At 44.4% G+C, this 19,075-nt stretch overlaps 1 protein-coding gene across 2 annotated transcripts in view; it reads left to right on the forward strand.

Annotated features, from left to right (window-relative positions):
• The window catches only part of LOC131138529 (neuronal tyrosine-phosphorylated phosphoinositide-3-kinase adapter 1), a 38,377-nt gene that overhangs the window by 15,334 nt on the left and 3,968 nt on the right, over window positions 1-19,075 (forward strand). Inside the window, exons 2-5 of one of the 2 annotated variants that reach the window (XM_058087509.1) lie at window positions 5,026-5,275; window positions 14,410-14,777; window positions 14,857-16,557; window positions 16,630-16,869. In XM_058087509.1, coding sequence (XP_057943492.1) covers window positions 5,088-5,275; window positions 14,410-14,777; window positions 14,857-16,557; window positions 16,630-16,869 — 2,497 coding nt within the window. In that variant the 5' untranslated portion in view covers window positions 5,026-5,087. Of the gene's footprint in view, window positions 1-5,025; window positions 5,276-14,409; window positions 14,778-14,856; window positions 16,558-16,626; window positions 16,870-19,075 lie in introns of both variants that reach the window. The other variant, XM_058087508.1, reaches the window with a different exon arrangement.

Here is a 19,075-nt window from a genome sequence, read left to right on the forward strand (position 1 = left end):
TGTATTGTTACATCAAGTTGAGTGGCCCAAAAAAGTTATTTTTATTGGGTGTGACTGCCAAATACGTGTGACGGCCAAAGACAGTTGCATGTGCAGCAATTTGATAACAAAAATCACAAACAATATTGAATTCCATCAAGAAGTTTGCATCAAGAATAATTAAAACTACAATTATACTCCATAAATTGTAATTTGGTTAATATCTTTGGGTGTCTATAACATTAATTTCATTTAGGTTATTTTCTATGGGAAAAAATTGTCTTGGTTTTTGTCTGACCTTTTACAATGATTTAATAACAAAAACTAGGTATGCTCCGATCGATCGACCACCGACTAGTATCGGTTGATTTCCAGAAAAAAAATGTGATCCGCTATAACAATATATTTCAATGACATTTCTTCTTCTTTCGCTTTGGGGTTTTCCCTTCAGGGGTTGCCACAGCAAATCAATGTCCTCCATCCAACCCTGTCTTCTGTCTCTCTCACACCAACTACCCTCATGTCCTCCTTCACTACATCCATAAACCTCCTCTTTGGTCTTCCTCTACGCCTCCTACCTGGCAGCTCTAAACGCAGCATCCTTCTACCAATATATTCACTATCTCGTATCTCAGTCTGGCCTCTCTGACTTTATCTTCAAGGCCACTAACATGTAATGTCCCTCTGATGGATTTGTTCCTGATCCTATCCATCCTGGTCACTCCCTAGGAGAACCTCAGCATCCTCATCTCTGCTACCTCCAGTTCTGCTTGATGTCTTTTCCTCAGTGGCACTGTCTCTAGACCAAACAACATGGCTGGTATCACCATAGTTTTGTATACTTTTCCTTTCATTTTAGCCGAAACTCTTCTATCTATTCTATCACACATCACGCCAGACCGTTCCATCCTGCCTGCACACACTTCTTCACCTCCTTTTCACAATCTCCAGTGTTCTCAACTGTTGACCCCAAGTACTTAAAATTCTCCACCTTCTGTATCTCTTCTCCCTGTAACCTCACTCTTCCACTTGAGTCCCTCTCATTCACACACATATACTCCATCTTGCTGCGGCTAATTTTCATTCCTTTCCTATCAAGGGCAAACCTCCACTCTTCTAGCATCTCCTCCACCTGTTCCCTACTCTCACTACAAATCACAACGTCATCTGCAAACATCATAGTCCATCGAGAAAAGCGGAAGAAGCATCATAGTTCCCATTTACACTAATATAAAATACATTATTTCCCATGTATTTTATAACTCCAAAGCATCCATCCATGTTAACCAATACAGGAGATATCATCCAAGACAATAAGCCATTTGAGACATAATAAATAAAACTTGTGCTTGAGTGTGATGCAATAAATGGAAGAGACGTCAGGGCTTCAGAGCTGAGTTTCAGTTGGATTACGGCCACAACTGTAGCCAATGTTGTTTGTTAATTCAAAACTACAATAAAAGATTATTGTTCCAGTGATCAAGTTCAACTACTGTGCACCTAGTGACAGAAGTATGATATGAAAAATAGCTCCCCAAAGTGTATTGATTATAAAAATAGACGTGTGGGTTTTCTCCGGGTACTCCGGTTTCCACCCACATTCCAAAAACATGCTAGGTTAATTGGTGACTCCAAATTGTCCATAGGTATGAATGTGAGTGTGAATGGTTGTTTGACTATATGTATATAATGGAATTCTTCTACAAATATGCCATGAAATTCGAACTGCGGTGTGGTTGGGTACGACCATAACTCCAATATCAAAATAAATACATTATGTAAATGACTATACTTTATGCTTGCATATGTAGATTTATGATCTTTCAATCAATATCAATGCTGGCTTTCTAAACCAATCTCATTTTCAGTTATTTGCAGCGATATGTTGCTAATATTTGATGAGAATGTTAGGAAATCTGCGGCATATTACAAGCGAATTGTAAAATGTCGTTGCTGCACTGTTCAAAGCTGTTTTGCATCTCCTGCTGCATTGCCTGCGTGCACGTGTGCTAAGCAAGTATTGGCGATTTGAGTGGTGTGTGTGTGTGTGTGTGTGTGATCTGATTGCTTATGTGCATGAATGAGTCGTCCGCTGAATTGCATGCAGCTCCAGTTCTATGAATCATGGTGCCATCTGCCTCCTGGTTCTAATCAGAGGAACTGAAGCGTCTCCTGACCCTACAGATGTCCCTAAAATTACTAAATGTTGTCATTTGAAGTGATTGTAGGGATTGATGTTCTCCCGGTTCTCTAGCTGGTCTAGAGACACCAACTTGGACCATTTCATTGCCTGGCCGCCCGCTCAGTTGCCACCATCCCAGAAACTCCAATCAAACCCTATGCCCCCCCACCTTTTAAAAAGATCAAACTACACTTGCAGTTCTCTAACCTAATTAACATTGAGTCAGCAAGCATGGCGACGTCAGCGGTCGGGGTTGTGGTCAAGGGCCAAGGGATACAAGAATAGAAGACGCAGCACTGACACACTGCATGACACACTCGGACCTGACAAAAGAATTAGACATCAGCACACAACTCAGCGTGCTGCCTGGTCCAGGTAACACAGCCTGATGCTCACACTTTGGATCTGACAGGGCTGTGTCCAGGGCGGTGCTACATTACTGAAATGATCCCTGTAAAGCTTTGTTTCACAGGACTTAAAGGGGCTGTAGTAGCGCTACAACAATTCAGCCATGATGAATCCATGATCAAATTAATGATATTGATAGTATTTTGGCTTTTGATTGATTGTTTTTCTCGTAAATATCCTCTCATTGTGATTAGTTAGCTATGACACTCATTTGTCATATGACACAGCATTTGTTTTTTTTGCATCTTTGATGCACAAAATGTATGAAAATGCAATATCCTGCAAATTTTTCCCAAGCTCGCTTTTCCCAAGATAGAAATTGTAAATGGATTGCGCACACACTAGAGATTTATCATGGCGGTAGAATGTAAAGATGATGAATGTTTCATGCTTGGTTCATGCTTCTTGCATTCAGATCACATTCAAAGGGAATTCACATGCAAAGGCACAGTCACATGTCTTCCATGGACAGCACTTATCTATTTTAAAAGGTAAAATAGATGTTTGTTTTTAAAAGAAACAATAAAAAAAAGTGTCTGATCGAATCCCTGAACAAAGTGGCATTGCAAAGCCAGAGGCAGCGGAAACCCTTCCAAGTCTCTGTTTCCATTTGCGATGGCAAAACAAACATGCATCAGCTGACAGCTGTGCTTTTCTTAGCCAGTTGCACGATGCATTCCCATGCAGCAACGTGGAAACACTGCTGGGCCCGCCCATATCTGCCCCACAACAAGGCTGACGACTCAGGGCGAGCGTGAGGAGGAAGCTGTGCATGCGCTACATATGACATTCTACATTACTGTCTGCTTGGCAGAGAGCCTCAGCTAGGCCATCCCGGGGCCCGCAGCCAGAGACGCGCTGCAGCTGAGTTACCGTGCTTACTCAAATATTCATAACTGCATAATGAAAGTAAAAATAGTTTCCATGTGATACACTAGAGCAGAGGTAAACAAAACAGAAACCATTATTTCTTTCTATTACGTTGTCACTACTAGCATAACGTGACAGAACCTCGATGGCAGGGGTGTCCAAACTATTTCTACAGGAGCCCGCATGAAGGATGGAGATGGATTTGATATATTCTGCACATTAAAGATCCAGTATCGTTTTGATATACACTAAACTATATGATTTTAGCTTTCTGTATTAGTGTAATATCTAATAACACATTTCCTTAATAATACATTTGTTTTATGTTGAAGGAGGGCTGCATGGCGGCCGAGTGGTTAGCATGCAGCTAGGAGACCCGAGTTCAATTCCACCCTTGGCCATCTCTGTGTGGAGTTTGCATGTTTTCCCCGTGCATGCGTGGGTTTTCTTCGGGTACTCTGGTTTTCTCCCACATTCCAAAAACATGCTAGGTTAATTGGTGACTCCAAATTGTCCTTTTGCCCGAAGACAGCTGGGATAGGCTCCAGCACCCCCGCGACCCGGTAGAAAATGAATGAATGAATACGAGTAAGTCAAATCTGACATTTTGAGTCGTCATCAATGGTCCTTCAGTTAGTTAAAAATACACCAAATATATATATATATATATTATATATAATTTATATAATAAATTCCATGAGCTCTGTTCTCCCCGTGCATGCGTGGGTTTTCTCCGGGTACTCCGGTTTCCTCCCACATTCCAAAAACATGCTAGGTTAATTGGCGACTCCAAATTGTCCATAGGTATGAATGTGAGTGTGAATGGTTGTTTGTCTATATGTGCCCTGTGATTGGCTGGCGACCACTCCAGGGTGTACCCCCGCCTCTCGCAAAATGAAATGAATGAATACGTTGAAGGCTAATAAATAAAAAAACTGCTCTAAGGTCAAACACAATAATTTGTTTGGATTTTGAGACATCTTCCCCGTTTGGAAATGAAAAAGTATAGAAATATCAAACTCTGCAATATGCGGCCCTACCATAGGGTAAAATGTTTAGGCACCCCTGCCATAATTGAACTAGAATGAATATATTCCAGGATAACTGGGGCCATAAAAAAGTACATTAGTGGTAAAATACATGCAATGTTGTATATTAACATAATGACATAACGGTCATACAGGTGCAGATAGTACAAGTTAACTTCTGTTGAAGCCACAAATCCATCCATGCATTCATTTTCTTTCGCTTATCGGGGTCCGGGTCACGAGGGCGGCAGTCTCGGTGGGAAAGTCCAGACTTTCCACCGGGAGTTGTCAGGCCAGCTGTGAGATAGCATACTCCAAACACCTCACCAGGGAGGCATCCGTGAGGTATCTGGACTAGAGCTCCTCAGCCAATAAATGTGCAAAGAATGATATGATGTCTCGTCTGACATCATGCGGCGACTCTGGAGGCCTTCCCCCGTGAACGTTTTGGTCGAACTCCAAATCGTATGACAGCCAGCACTTTATAGGTTCTGCTGTAAAGTTGTGCTGTAATTAGTTCATTACCGTCAATGACTGCCATTGTTTGTTCTCATTCAGGTGAAGTCAACAAGGTGGCCTTGTGACGACACGTTCCATCATCTCTGGCCTCCTTGTGTACCATGAGCTCTGGCTCTGCCCAGGATGTGGCAGTCGAGCATTTCCTGCGTGACATAGAGAGGCGGAGCAAGCGGCTACACTGCGCTGTGATTGGCTGCGAGGTGGAACGACCCCGCAGCGATATGAACCTGCTGTATCGCAAGAGCCGTTTGGATTGGAGGCAGAGGGACCAAGATGGGAGCAAGAAAAGGTGAGATGAGCAGAATTTATATGCAGGATTACACCAGGGTTCATTTCAGTGGGGGATATAAACCTCTTCGCTAGAGTCAGTCAGTTTTATTAGCGAATTTGTATTCCGTACACTACTCAATAAGTCAGGCTTGTTAGCTGGAAAAGACCTGGACACATTTGCATAGCAGCACTTCTTACTTACGTAGCATTGATGAGATAAACTTCTAGAATGTCAACCAAATGTCAATGCACAAATACCAGCAATGCAGATGGCAGAAGAAGAAATACATGCGAAAATATACCATGTCGTCATCGTATCGCTAGTTACAACGGCCAAATTCAAATTCTACAGTTAGGATCCAATCTTTCCAATCATTAGCAGGATTATGCAAAAACGATTTTTCAATACCAAGGGTTCTCAATTAGTCTTATCGTAGGAACCCCATTTTCGCATGGTCATTAAAGGAAAACTGCAGTTTGCACCTTGTGAAAAATGTTTCGCTTCATACACAATCCTTACGTGAGACAAAAACTGCTAGAACTGCTAATTATACACTTAATGGGATTCCCTTATTCCGCCTATAAAGCCCTCCAAAAAATGTCGAAAACCGCCAACAATGCTCCATTGTTGTTGTTATAACATTGTTATTGTAGGAACTCACACTGAGGACCCACTTTTCTGTGTATATATACGTAGCTGTGATATCTGGTCCAGCTTGCATGGGCCGTCAGTGTCCTCTTTGCCAGATGCCCAAAGCAGACCCATCGATGGTAATACTGTATGCCACTCAATGCAATAGAAACACTCGATTTTTGTCAGCCTGGCATTTGGATCCTCATTTGTCCCAAAGTAGTCATCGGTGGCAACTCACAAAATTGTGTTGATAAATGTCGATGTGTACTACCTTACCCAAAAGGCTTCGTATTGTCGTGGTAAACCCGACAACTATGAGTAAGTAAGCATGTTGTGCTAATGAAGCAGTAAGGAGTTCCTGGTTTGTTAAAGGTACCTCCTATGCTTTTTCCACTTTTCTGACCTATAAATGTAGTTAGAATGTTGTATTCTCGTGTTAAATGATGCCAAAGTTTCAGATAATAAGGTTTGTGCATATGGAAGTGAGCCCTGAAAGAAGTTTGGGATGGCTCAAAACACTCGGTTTCGAAAGGCGTGGTAAAACTGCCCCTTTGTGATGTCACAGAGGGGCGGACTTCCTTATATGGATTATAGTGCTTCCTAACTTATGACCAATAATAGTGTAGTGGGTGTGCCTGGAGGTGGGCTGTGCGTTGAATAAATTTAAACAGACCATTTTGACAGGAAGCACAAATCAAATGAAATACAGCTGGAATTTAGAAAACCTAAAGTTTTCTGTGCGGGTTATTGTGTGTAGCTGCTCTATAGGAGACCACAACTCAATACAAAGGGTCAAAAATGAGCATGATAGGTCCCCTTTAAATAAGCAACAAACATAACAAAGTCACGCTCTCGATGCTACTGTTGACGAAAGTAGCGTTAGCCGCTACGCGCGCTGTGAAATCAGTACACCCAGTAATGCTTAAGATGACCAAAATGTAGCAAAATACTGTAAGTATTACATGTTATCATGAATGTACCTGTTACTATATGGTTCCAGCATGTATATACAACTTTTTGGATTTTTTTATTATTATTATTATTAGCACTGATCTACAGTATGCTAGCTACCACTTGTACTCATTAGGGTCTATCCATCCATTTTCTTTGCCGCTTGTACTCTCGAGGGTCGGTACGCTGCGATATGCTGGAGCCTATGCCAGTTGACTTTGGGTGAGATACCCTGGACTGGTGGTCAGCCAATCACAGGGCACATATAGACAAACAACCATTCACACTCACATTCATACCTATGGACAATTTGGAGTCACCAATTAACCTAGCATGTTTTTGGAATGTGGGAGGAAACCAGAGTACCCGGAGAAAACCCCCACACAAAGATAACATGCAAGCCCAGATCTTCCTGATCTCCTGACTGTGTGGCCAATATGCTGACCACTATGCAGCATTAGTGTCTTGTGGAGTTAATAATAAACAATCGTTACCAAATATGGTTATATGTCTGATAAGTGTGAGGTGTAATCATGTCTCCAGGCAACAGCAGTAAATGTTCTCCTTCTATTATCAAGCAGCACGTTGGAAGAGTCAAACAGGATGTGATTTATTCAAATTGCATGGACATGGACAAGCTGAAAACATGCAGGCATCAAAGCAGGCTAATGAGATCACGGCAGAGGGAGTTCATGCACACTTTGAATCAGGTGACGGCGAGGCGACGGCATGACACTTTGCTGGTGACAATGACAATCTTCAACCGTGTGTGAGCTTGTGAGGGAGATGTTGTGCAGCACGTGTTTGCAGCAAGTGTTTCAGAAAAGAGATTTCGTTACGCATGTTCTTTGAGGTTATTTGTGGCTTGTTTTGAAGCGTTGTCCGGGGATTCCTGACACCATGGGACGGGACCACGTGATGACGACCACGAGTCCAAACAAACAGGACCGGGTCAGGGGTGAAGTTGCACTGGGACAAAAGGACGGACGCTATACCAAACGGAGATGGACCGTACAGCCGTTGGGGGTGTTGGCTGGGGACAAAAGAGGCAATATGAAGGGCGAAGGTAGACAGTTTGAGATCAGGACAGCCTCGGGAGAGAAATCCCATTTCTGAGGCAGAGACGGATGTGAAGATAAAGAAACAGGCGAGTTTTAGAAAACTCAAACAGGCTATTCCCAGCAGCAGGACCCAGAAATAACACGACAAAGTTATTTAGCAGTTTTTTTTTACTCATACTTTAATACAATATATCTTTGAGTAGCACCAATTAATATAGAATTTCATTGAATCATCCATTCTCTCTCTTCTGTGATTAGCCTTGGATTGGTTTACCTGTATCTACTGTATACCCGTCAGTCAGAATCCGGGGCATAGATGATCTATGGATGGATTCTTTAATGAAACATTAAACAGTTGCAAGGGATTATCCAACATCAAATATAAAGGGGCACTCCTTCTAGCTCAAGGATATACGTCAAGGACAATTTTTGGCCATGTTTAATTGATCTGCCTATAGATTGTATAAATAATGGATGTGGGTGTGAAATGTGAAGTCAGTGCATACACATTAATAAGATCCAATACAAAAAAAAATATGCCTTTAAAAGTTCTTTAAAATTGAACCCGTCAGAGAAACAGCTAGTTATGGTAATCAAAATACAAAACACTTTACTTGACTTAGTATTTTTTATTCATTAATTTTATTACAGCTATAGTATTATTGTTTTTATCTTTATGAGTTTCATTAGTGTTATCTTCTAGTATTCCTAGAGGGAGGGGAGACCTCTACATCAGGGTTTTATCGGTCATGACTGCAGGGGGTCCCCAGTGTAGGGGTCCTCCTGGTGCAGATGGCTCCTGTGATAGTGTTTCCTCACTCTGTGCTCAGTCATATTTGAATTCTATGGGTATACTATGTGTGTGCATATGTGTGTGGGGGTTATCAGGGCATTGATTTTAACTGTGTAAAACACATAACATTTGATGTATGAATAGTGCTTTATTAATAAGGTTTGTATTGATTTAATAACAAGATTTGTGTGTCCTTTTATTATTTAAAATAATATGGCACCAGGCCACAGCTAGGAGACACGGGTCAAATTCCCCTCTTGGGCATCTTTGTGTGGAGTTTGCATGTTCTACCCATGTTCTACCCGTGTGTGGGGGGGATTTCTACGGGTACTCCGGTTTCGTCCCACATTCCAAAAACATGCTAGGTTAATCGGTGACTCCAAATTGTCCATAGGTATGAATGTGAGTGTGAATGGTTGTTTGTCTATATGTGCCGTGTGATTGGCTGGTGACCAGTCCAGGGTGTACCCCGCCTCTTGCCCGAAGACAGCTGGGATAGGCTCCAGCATGCCCGCGACCCTCGTCAGGATAAGCGGGACAGAAAATTGATGCATGGGCATTTACTGTCAATCAGCACACAGAGGCGGGGCGTGCCGACAGGTAAACCAGCCATTTACCTGGGGGCCCCCGGATTTTAGGGGACCAGGGAGAGACCGGGTGCCCCAAGTGCTAATACATGTACTGCACAGAAACGACAACAATGGGTATTTCTGATGCAATTATGAAACAATGACATAGCAAACCCCCTTTGGGGTGGGGGGACCCACCCCCGCACGGCCCTATCTGCCTTCAGCGCTGTCTGCATCAATCAGCACAACACTTTTTTGTGTGCCCCATGAATGTCTTGCTTGGAGCCCCCAAGGACCCTTGCCCTGCCAATGAAGTCCACCAAGATTTATTAAAAGAAAGTAAGCACCCTCGACGGTGTTGTGTCACAGACACGATGTCATAAAACATATTTTCATAAGTGGCGACATTAAAATGTCTAACTCATCACATCCAGATGATGATGTTTACTGTGGTTACCCCCGTAACACAGTATGATGTCTATATTTGGATCCCGTCAAAGCTAACTATATTATCACAAACCTAAAGAGTGGCATTCTCACTCCCAGTGACAAAAGATGAATCACAAGCGTGGAGCTATACGTTTGCAGACAAGCCATAACTTAAGGCCGTCAATTAAAGTGTCATGTGTTGTGTCAAATGTGTCAGTGAGGTCCGTCACAATGAGGACACTCGCACACTCAATGTCAGCGCTCAACCTTAACCTACAACTTTCCACAAGACATGACGGATTGCTCCGACACCACGTTGCATGTTCTCATCTCTTTGCACACATTCACTTGTTTGAACGCAAACCACTCGTGAACATTGGCCCAGAAAGGTAGATTAGAAATGGGACGCCTCGCTGCTAGGGGCGGCGTGATCTACACTGTATTTCCCCAGCAACATCTTCGTCAGCACGGTCCTAATGAGGAGACTTGGAGATGAAGAAATGTTGTTGCAAGCAGTTGATGACCTCATCTTGTGTTATTTCCCCTCCTGCTTCTTTCCACATGATTGGGTCAAAGGTGGCAAAATCACCATCTTTCATGGCAGGGTTTTATTTGCACAGTGGGACTAATGGGACATTTATGGGGGTGGGAGGGGAGACGCTCATTTGGACCATCAGCTGGAGCATTATTACATTAAATGTTTATGATTAATTGCTACTGATGAAGATGTCTTTGTGATAAAAAAAGCATGTCATTTGCCAGGCGATGAGATCATATGAGTTATCACATGCTTGTTAAATAGCTCCGTCCAGAATTAAAGACGGCTTGAACTCAACATATGCTTGTGACTGTACAGTATGAGCCCAATGTCTTTACTAATAAGATGAAGAGCACTATGTAAAGTTATTTCGACATTTTACAGAGAATGTTTACATTACAGGCTGCACGGCGGACGAGTGGTCATAGCTAGGAGACCCGAGTTCAATTTCACCCTCGGCCATCTCTGAGTGGAGTTTGCATGTTCTCCCCGTGCATGTGTGGGTTTTCTCCGGGTACTCTGGTTTCCTCCCACATTCCAAAAACATACTAGGTTAATTGGTAACTCCAAATTGTCCATAGGTATGAATGTGAGTGTGAATGGTTGTTTGTCTATATGTGCCCTGTGATTGGCTGGCGACCAGTCCAGGTTGTACCCCGCTTCTTGCTGTAAATCAGCTGAGATAGGCTCCAGCATGTACCCTAAGAGGAGAAGCAGCACACAAAATGGATGGATTTAAGTGTAGTTTGTGCACACCTGGAGTGTTGGATTTGATAACCTTTACCTTTAGAAAGTACCATGACATCACTACTATTAACAAAACAAAACAACTAGTGGCGAGTGGTCGAGTGGTTAGCGCGCAGACCTCACAGCTAGGAGACCAGGGTTCAATTCCACCCTCGGCCATCTCTGTGTGGAGTTTGCATGTTCTCCCCGTGCATGCGTGGGTTTTCTCCGGGTACTCTGGTTTCCTCCCACATTCCAAAAACATGCTCGGTTGTGACTCCAAATTGTCCATAGGTATGAATGTGAGTGTGAATGGTTGTTTGTCTATATGTGCCCTGTGATTGGCTGGCGGCCAGTCCAGGGTGTACCCCGCCTCTTGCCCAAAGAATGCTGGGATAGGCTCCAGCACCCCCGCGACCCTCGTGAGGAAAAAGCGGTAGAAAATGAATGAATGAATGAACAACTAGTGGCGGTTCAGAGGTTCAAACAATGGTGCCAAGGTGTTTACTATCTGGCAAAAGCCTTTATATTCAACGAGGGTAGACAGGTCATCATCATTTCTATGATGAAATAACAGATGGCTGTAGCCCTTGGGTTATCTCTGGAAAAATTCTGACACTTTTCAAATGACGCAGTGATAGGAACAAGCCTCGGGTGTCGTTGTAGTGCTGATGTTTCAGGTGGATGATTTGGTTTGATGTTTTTTTTTCCCCCCTCATTGCGGAATGTATGCACAACATTTGACAAAATGTTGTCCTCTGAAACAGTGAAAGGTCCCACACGATCGACACCAGCGCCGTCAGAAAATTGACTATTGTGCAATGCACGAGTCTGGGAAGACCAAGCATCTTTATTTGACTCGACCCAATCATGAGCTGTGAGAAAACTCACAACGAGCTTGGAAATTGCAGGCGGTCATTACTCAATATAACAGTCTGCCTTACAAAGAACACTTACAAGGTATACTTAATAAATATACAAACATGTGCCAATAGGAGTTTCAAGATAACAAAACAATTTTAATTTCTACCCATAATGCATTACTGTAGCTGTCATGAGTGCACATGAGCTCAGCTCCAGAGGGAGAATTACATCTTTTTTGCCCAGTGATCCAGTCCTCTGTGGACGTGACTATTTACTGTGATTTTTTTTGTCAACTCACCAAAAAACCCCAAAACAAAACTGTCGACAGGGCCTTTAAGAGAAAGCCTGATCAAACACTGGTGGCCTCTTTCCACTCCCCAAATGCTTGTCCCCTCCTGCTGAGAAGCCAATAAAGTCGCTTGGAATACAAAATGTGATTTCGTGATTTTCCATCACAAGTACCTTTTTATTTGATTATTTTTTTTACACTTTTCCTCACAGAAGCTCTCTCAATTTATCAAATTGAAAGGAGAGATTGAAATCTCCTGTGTACAGCCCTCTTCAGATCACACCACACATTTTCAGTTAAATTTAGGTCTGGGCTCTGGCTTGGTTCTGGTACAGTGAGCTCATTTGGATATACAGCATGATTGGCGCCTTGTCACAGCTGTAGATAAGGAGAGTCTGAAGACGTGCAGAAATATAACAAAAATTTAGAATATATATGTAATATCACGGCCCGCCGGACACGACCCTCGTGAGGATAAGCGGCATAGAAAATGGATGGATGGATAAATATATAACAACACCATATGGATAAATCACTACTCCTTCAGGTCAAAAACACAACACAGCGAACTACAATAGGCCTTTTTTACATCCATTATTTATGGATGTCAATGATGGTTGTTAATATAAATTAGCCTAAAGTAAAGTAGCTAAGGGAAATAAAACCACAAGAGGGTTCCAAGATGAGCTGCTTTCGCCTGTAGAGTAGGAGGATAAAATGCACTTGAAGACGCCTGGAGGAATCACTCAGCCTCTGTTCTGGTCTAAATTTGGCCCTGTAGTATGTGTGTCCAATGTGAGGAGTACATCTCTATAGGAATCCGATGGCATAAACACACACAGTGATGTGAAGAGGAAGACAAACAGGAGCGCCATGCTCTCCGTGATGAGGAACCTGAGGTGGAGCTGCAGCGTTGGCCACATATTGTAAGCTCTAGTTGTCTTCCTCCGTGCTTGACTGCATCGCAGGGATGGATTTGCATGACCCATAGCCATATATTGCTGTGTAATAATTGCTCATATGAGCTGTTTAACTGCGCACTTCACACGCGTCTAACTGCTCCCACTGTCGGCACAGATGTAAATATGCAGATGGGTCCCTTGTGCCATCACTGAGATGTGATCAAAACAAAATGGAATATCTTGTGTCTGCATTTTATAGCAAACATGTACTGTTTGTACAGCATAGCAGCATCGCATCTCTAGAGACAACATCAACAGCCATCTCTGTGAGGGTGGTTAGCGGACAATATGTGTGGCAATAGTATTCCAGATTTTTCTGTCCACACAGATTGGATTGTGGTCCAAGTACCGGATTTTTTTTTTATTCATACAGAACATAGTGTCATTAGTATTCCTAGACAAAGTGTCTTTCCCAGGGACACAATGACAGTCACTGAGTGTCGGGAGTGAGGAGTTAGGCCTACTAAAAGGATATTGTCACTACTATAGTGCAAATATCGAGTTTGTTAAAGTGCATTGCATGCTAGGTTAATTGGCGACTCCAAATTGTCCATAGGTATGAATGTGAGTGTGAATGCTTGTTTGTCTATATGTGCCCTGTGATTGGCTGGCGACCATTCAAGGGTGTACCCCGCCTCTCGCCCAAAGACAGCTGGGATAGGCTCCAGCACCCCCGCGACCCTCGTGAGGAAAAAGCGGTAGAAAATGAATGAATGAATAAAGTGCATTGCACAAATAATCTATAGAATCAGGTCAGTTCTAAGTTTTATAACAACATAGGTACCACCTTGTAAGCCTCACAGAGTTGCGTGCATTGAGAATACGGTTATCAATGGAAATTAGTGTTCATGGAAGAAAGCGCTGTCAGTCAAAAGCATAAAAAAAACAGTAGCCATTGCTCACTTTGTCAGATCCCGCTTGCTTTTATTTATTGTTTTGGGAGCTTGTGCCAGTAATGATTCCTCGATTTCAGAGAGGAAGCATCAAACGGTGGCACATTTCCATGGTAACAGCTGAGAGCAGAAAACAGATGTGGGTTGAGAGTATAAAGAGTGTGTGAATTCCATCAGCACGGTGAAGAGTAAGAGTACTCTGTTTTGACAGAGGAATTGATTTCCTAATTAAGTGCGTTTGAGAGCAGCGTAGATGGAAAAAAACATGAATGTGAACGATGGAGGTGACTCTAGGGTGTTCCTTTTTGCGCAAGGAAGCCCTCCAGGCAGAGATGTCGTTTGAAGACTGGAAAGAGGGGGAGTGACGAACATAATGTGGAGCGCATTTACGTTTTTGATGCTTCTTTCATGCCTTGATGTGTTATCTTTCTGCCTAAACTGCAGCTCCTCTCAAAATGACCCATCAGCGACTGTTGGCAAAGTCAGAGACTTGGCCTCGTTCCGTCGCCACTTCAGAATGGGCTTCATGACCATGCCGGCCTCCCAGGATCTTTCCCCTCACTCGTGTGCCTCAGCCATGGCGCCGCGTTCGCAGTCCTGCCATGCGGTCGGTGCCGGGGACGCAAGTCTTGAGAACGGAGATTACTCTGACAGCCAATCCCAACATGGTGGCCGATGCCCGCCGGCCAAACCCAAGCGTCACCCCAGCACTCGCCTCAGCTCTTCATCTGCTGACAGCCGAGGACCTCCTGAGACGCCGCCGCCTCCCCCGCCCTCCCATTCACAATCCAAGCACTCAGAGAAGAAAAATGGTTAGAAGCGTGTTTCCTAGGGCACAATGTACTCACAAGATGATCCATTTTTTAAAAACTTTTTTCTCTACTCCCGCAGCCATGAAGAAGTCCGACTCTGGAGATATTGGCTCCAAAAAGGTGCCTCCTTTAAAGCCCAAGAGAAGTCCCAGCACCCAGCTCTCCTTTGACCCACTTCCTTCACGCGTGCCTCCTTCTGCCGCATCCCTCCCTTTCCAGGGAGCCGACTCTCAGATCCAAACTGGAGACGGGGACGATGAGCCAGTCTACATAGAGATGGTGGGTCAAGTGTTTACCAGAGAGAGCCAGACTGCCACCCCTCACCCTGTCACCCCTGTAGCCACCACCCCCGACTCGGACTCAGACCAGAGTGAGGCCATCTATGAAGAGATGAAATACCCGCTACAGGAGAACCGAGAGTCACATAGACACCTGCCCAGCAAACATGACAAAATGAAAAGTTCTAAACACTACCATGTTGCCCCCTCACCCTCTAGTAGCTCCTCCTCCCTACCGAGACCCTCCTCTTCCTCTCCTTCCTATTCCAAACCCAAAGCTACCGTCTCCATCTCCCATTCTTCCCCCTTGCCTTCCTCCACTTCCTCTACCCCTGTTCCCCAGGTCTTATCCACCAGCCCCCACACCCCACGAGCTCCGACACCCTACCTGCTGCAAGGAAGCAAATGTGAGCCCGAGTCGAACACAAAGATCCCAGCACCTTTCCCGAATCTTCTCCAACATCGGCCCCCACTGCTGGCTTTCCCTCAACCGGCTGCAGCATCCAGTGGAGTTGGCATGCAAAACAAGGGTTCTGCCTCCTCTAAAATGGGGGCTCAAACGCCCAGCGTGACCACTCAAGCTGGCTCCTCCTCCTCTACAGCATCCTCCAACGTTCCAGCATCAGGCTCCAAAGAGCCATTGGGAGGAAGTGTAACACCTCAAGAGAAACACAGCAGAGATTCCCAGTTGGGACCCGCTCCCGGACTCAGAGCAAGGAGCCACTCAACACCCCTGCCTCCTTCTTCCAAATCGACATCACCTTTCTCCCATCACCATCACCACCCTCACCATAGGCCCTCACACTACCATCACTATCGCAAGCCAGAGCGGGGAGACTCTCCTGCTCCAACCAAGAGCGGCTCTCAGACTTCCACGCAGGCCACCGTGCAGACCCAAACATCAAGTACTGGCAAGGAGGGGAAGTCTGTTAGCTTCCTGTTGAAGACAGACAAAGGAGAGAAGGATAAGGACAGAGACAAGGAGAGGGACAGAGACAGAGAAAGGGACAGGGACAGGGATCGGGGTAGAGACAAGGACAGAGAGCGAGATAAGGACTGGGACCGGGATGGAGGTCCGCATTCTTTACAACTGGATGCTCTTCTGTCCACAAGTAGTCAAACCTCTCAAAGCAGCACTAGCTCAACCCCAACGCCCCTGTCCTCATCCCAGCGCCCTCATTCCCGTCCTCATCTGCGCTCTCACACCCCTCATGGCCTTCCAGCTTACAAGCCGCCATCCTCCGACAGCCCCCTGCTGTGGACTTACCCCTCCGGAGGTTTTCGGAGACCGCCGGCTTACGAGAGCTTGAGAGGAAGCTCCCAGACGCCGTCGCTGCAGCCCTCCAGCCTCACCGGCCTCGGCGAGGGGCTATCCAAGGGTAACGAGTCCAAATCTGGCTTCATGCCATGGGACAGCAGCGCTAGCTTAGCTGCTGATGAAGGCGCTTACTGGCCCATGCAGAGGAAATTATCCTTCAGCCATGGAAGCAGAGAAACCGAAAGTAAGTCAGAGGTCATCTTATTTTAATGCAACGGTAAAGGAATCTTTCAACGTTCTCTCCCTACAACAGAAGAAGAAGCACGGACTTGGAATGGCAGTGCCGATGCCTTATCGAGGATGGATAAGGAAGAGTTTGGAATGGGGCTGCGTGGGGGCCCTTCAAGCATCCCATTGCACTTCAGCGGGGCCACCAGCAGGACTCTTGGTCACAGCGAGTCCATGGTGGGTGCAGACAGCAGCCCGGGGTTCAGAGCCCTTCCCAGAGTTGGCATGCCTCTTCCCTGCCAGACGTTTCCTGCCTGTCGCAACGGAGGTGAGCCGTGTTCCTTATCCAGAAACCCTCACAACAATCAGGATTGACATAAGCACTTTTATATCTACACTGTGTTTTCTTGATCTGCTTTTATTTGCGCTCATATGAAATTTGCCATAATTTAAAGGAGAATTTACCAAGCAGTAAGTCTTTCATCTGTCATAAAAGTCTAACGGCTCTGAATCCTCAGAGTCTCGTTATAATTCTGCACACCTTTCTAGCTTCCTCAGATTGACATACCACTTACCTTGAGAAGCAGAGCGATGCTTTCATTCATGCAGAGCCAGGAAAGGAAGTGTTCATTTTTGAATCCTCAATCCCTTCCGAGACGCTGGTCGACCTCCGATTTAATCCAGAATTCTATTTGGAAAGCACAGAAATACAGTAGCAATCATCTGAAAACCCGCTTGTCATCCAGCCTGTTTGGCAGGAAGAGAGGAAGAAAATGTTATGTCAATCTATCGAGCTCGGCAGAATTATCATAATTATCATATCAGAATTAGATAATGTTTTTAATTATCGTGCGGTTAATTGATTTATTGATTATTGTAAACAGCCCTAGATCACACAGAGATAAAAGTGTAAAAATAAGTTTTCCGGATTTAACAGTAAAGAAGAAAACTGTTAAGAGCCGCTAAACAAGTGTAAATAGAAGCTAACCCCTGTTCATAGTAAAACGATGCATACTGCTTTGAATGAGTCTGCTACCTTAAAGTCACTATGTCATAATTCTGGATCACTGTAAAGAGCCGTCCATCCTTTGATTGGCACCTCTGATTTGTGGTCGTAGTACCTCAGTTTTCCTTTTTGGTTCGTTCCAAAGGTTCAACAAGAAAATGAAATGTAATATGAAATGATGTAAATATAATTCACCCCTTATGGACACCCAAAAATATTACGAAAAATACATTTCACATTGATTAATAGCACGGCACGGTGATCAAGTGGTCAGCAGGAAGGCCACACAGTCAGGAGACTGGGAAGACCTGGGTTCGATTCTCCGCTTGTGGAGTTTGCATGTTCTCCTTGTGCATGCATGGGTTTTCTCCGGGTACTCCGGTTTCCTCCCACATTCCAAAAACATGCTAGGTTAATTGGCGACTCCAAATTGTCCATAGGTATGAATGTGAGTGTGAATGGTTGTTTGTCTATATGTGCCCTGTGATTGGCTGGCGACCAGTCCAGGGTGTACCCCGCCTCTCGCCCGAAGACAGCTGGGATAGGCTCCAACATGCCCAGCGACTCGTGAGGAAAAGCGATATAGAAAATGGATGGATGGACATAATCATATGAAGACTGGGGCTTACAAAAACTATAGTTTGACTGTATTACCAAAAATAAATACGTAAAATTAATTTTTTTGTAAATGTAATGTAAATTGTAAATGTACAAAACACATATTATATCATTCATTCATTCATTCATTTTATACTGCTTATCCTCACAAGCCTCGCAGGGGGTGCTGGAGCCAATCCCAGCTGTCTTCGGGCAAGAGGTGGGGTACACCCTGGACTGGTCGCCAGCCAATCACAGGGCACATATAGACAAACAACCATTCACACTCACATTCATACCTATGGACAATTTAGAGTTACCAATTAACCTAGCATGTTTTTGGAATGTGGGAGGAAACCGGAGTACCCGGAGAAAACCCACGCATGCACGGGGAGAACATGCAAACTCCACACAGAGATGGCTGAGGGTGGAATTGAACTTGGGTCTCCTAGCTGTGAGGTCTGCGCGCTAACCATATTAGCCATACCATATCCATACTAACCATATCCATTTTATATCAGTGCTTTTCAAATAGTGGGGCAGGCCCCCCTGGGGAGGACCCGTGAAGCGTTGAGGGGTGCGCAAGAGGCAGCGAGTATAGATATAGATAGATATAGTATAGATATGACCAGTTTCTATAGTATTTTAAATTGGGAATGTGTGAAAACCTTTCCCATGTTCCCTTGGGGTGGGAATGAGACAGAAACACTGTATTATATCAAATTATTATAACGTATCCCAGCCTCCTCTGGACTCAAAGAGCTGCTTGGTTCACCCCCATCGTATCACTGCAATTATTCCTGATGTCGTGTACAACTTATTCCCACTGTTATTACCTGAAATCAAAGCAAAGGGATACTAACATGTCATAGAATGCAATGGTTGTGACAATGTATGCATCATGCGACTTTACCATTATCTAATAGGTCAA

The sequence above is a fragment of the Doryrhamphus excisus genome, chromosome 11 (assembly GCF_030265055.1).
Source record: "Doryrhamphus excisus isolate RoL2022-K1 chromosome 11, RoL_Dexc_1.0, whole genome shotgun sequence".
Lineage (NCBI taxonomy): Eukaryota > Metazoa > Chordata > Actinopteri > Syngnathiformes > Syngnathidae > Doryrhamphus > Doryrhamphus excisus.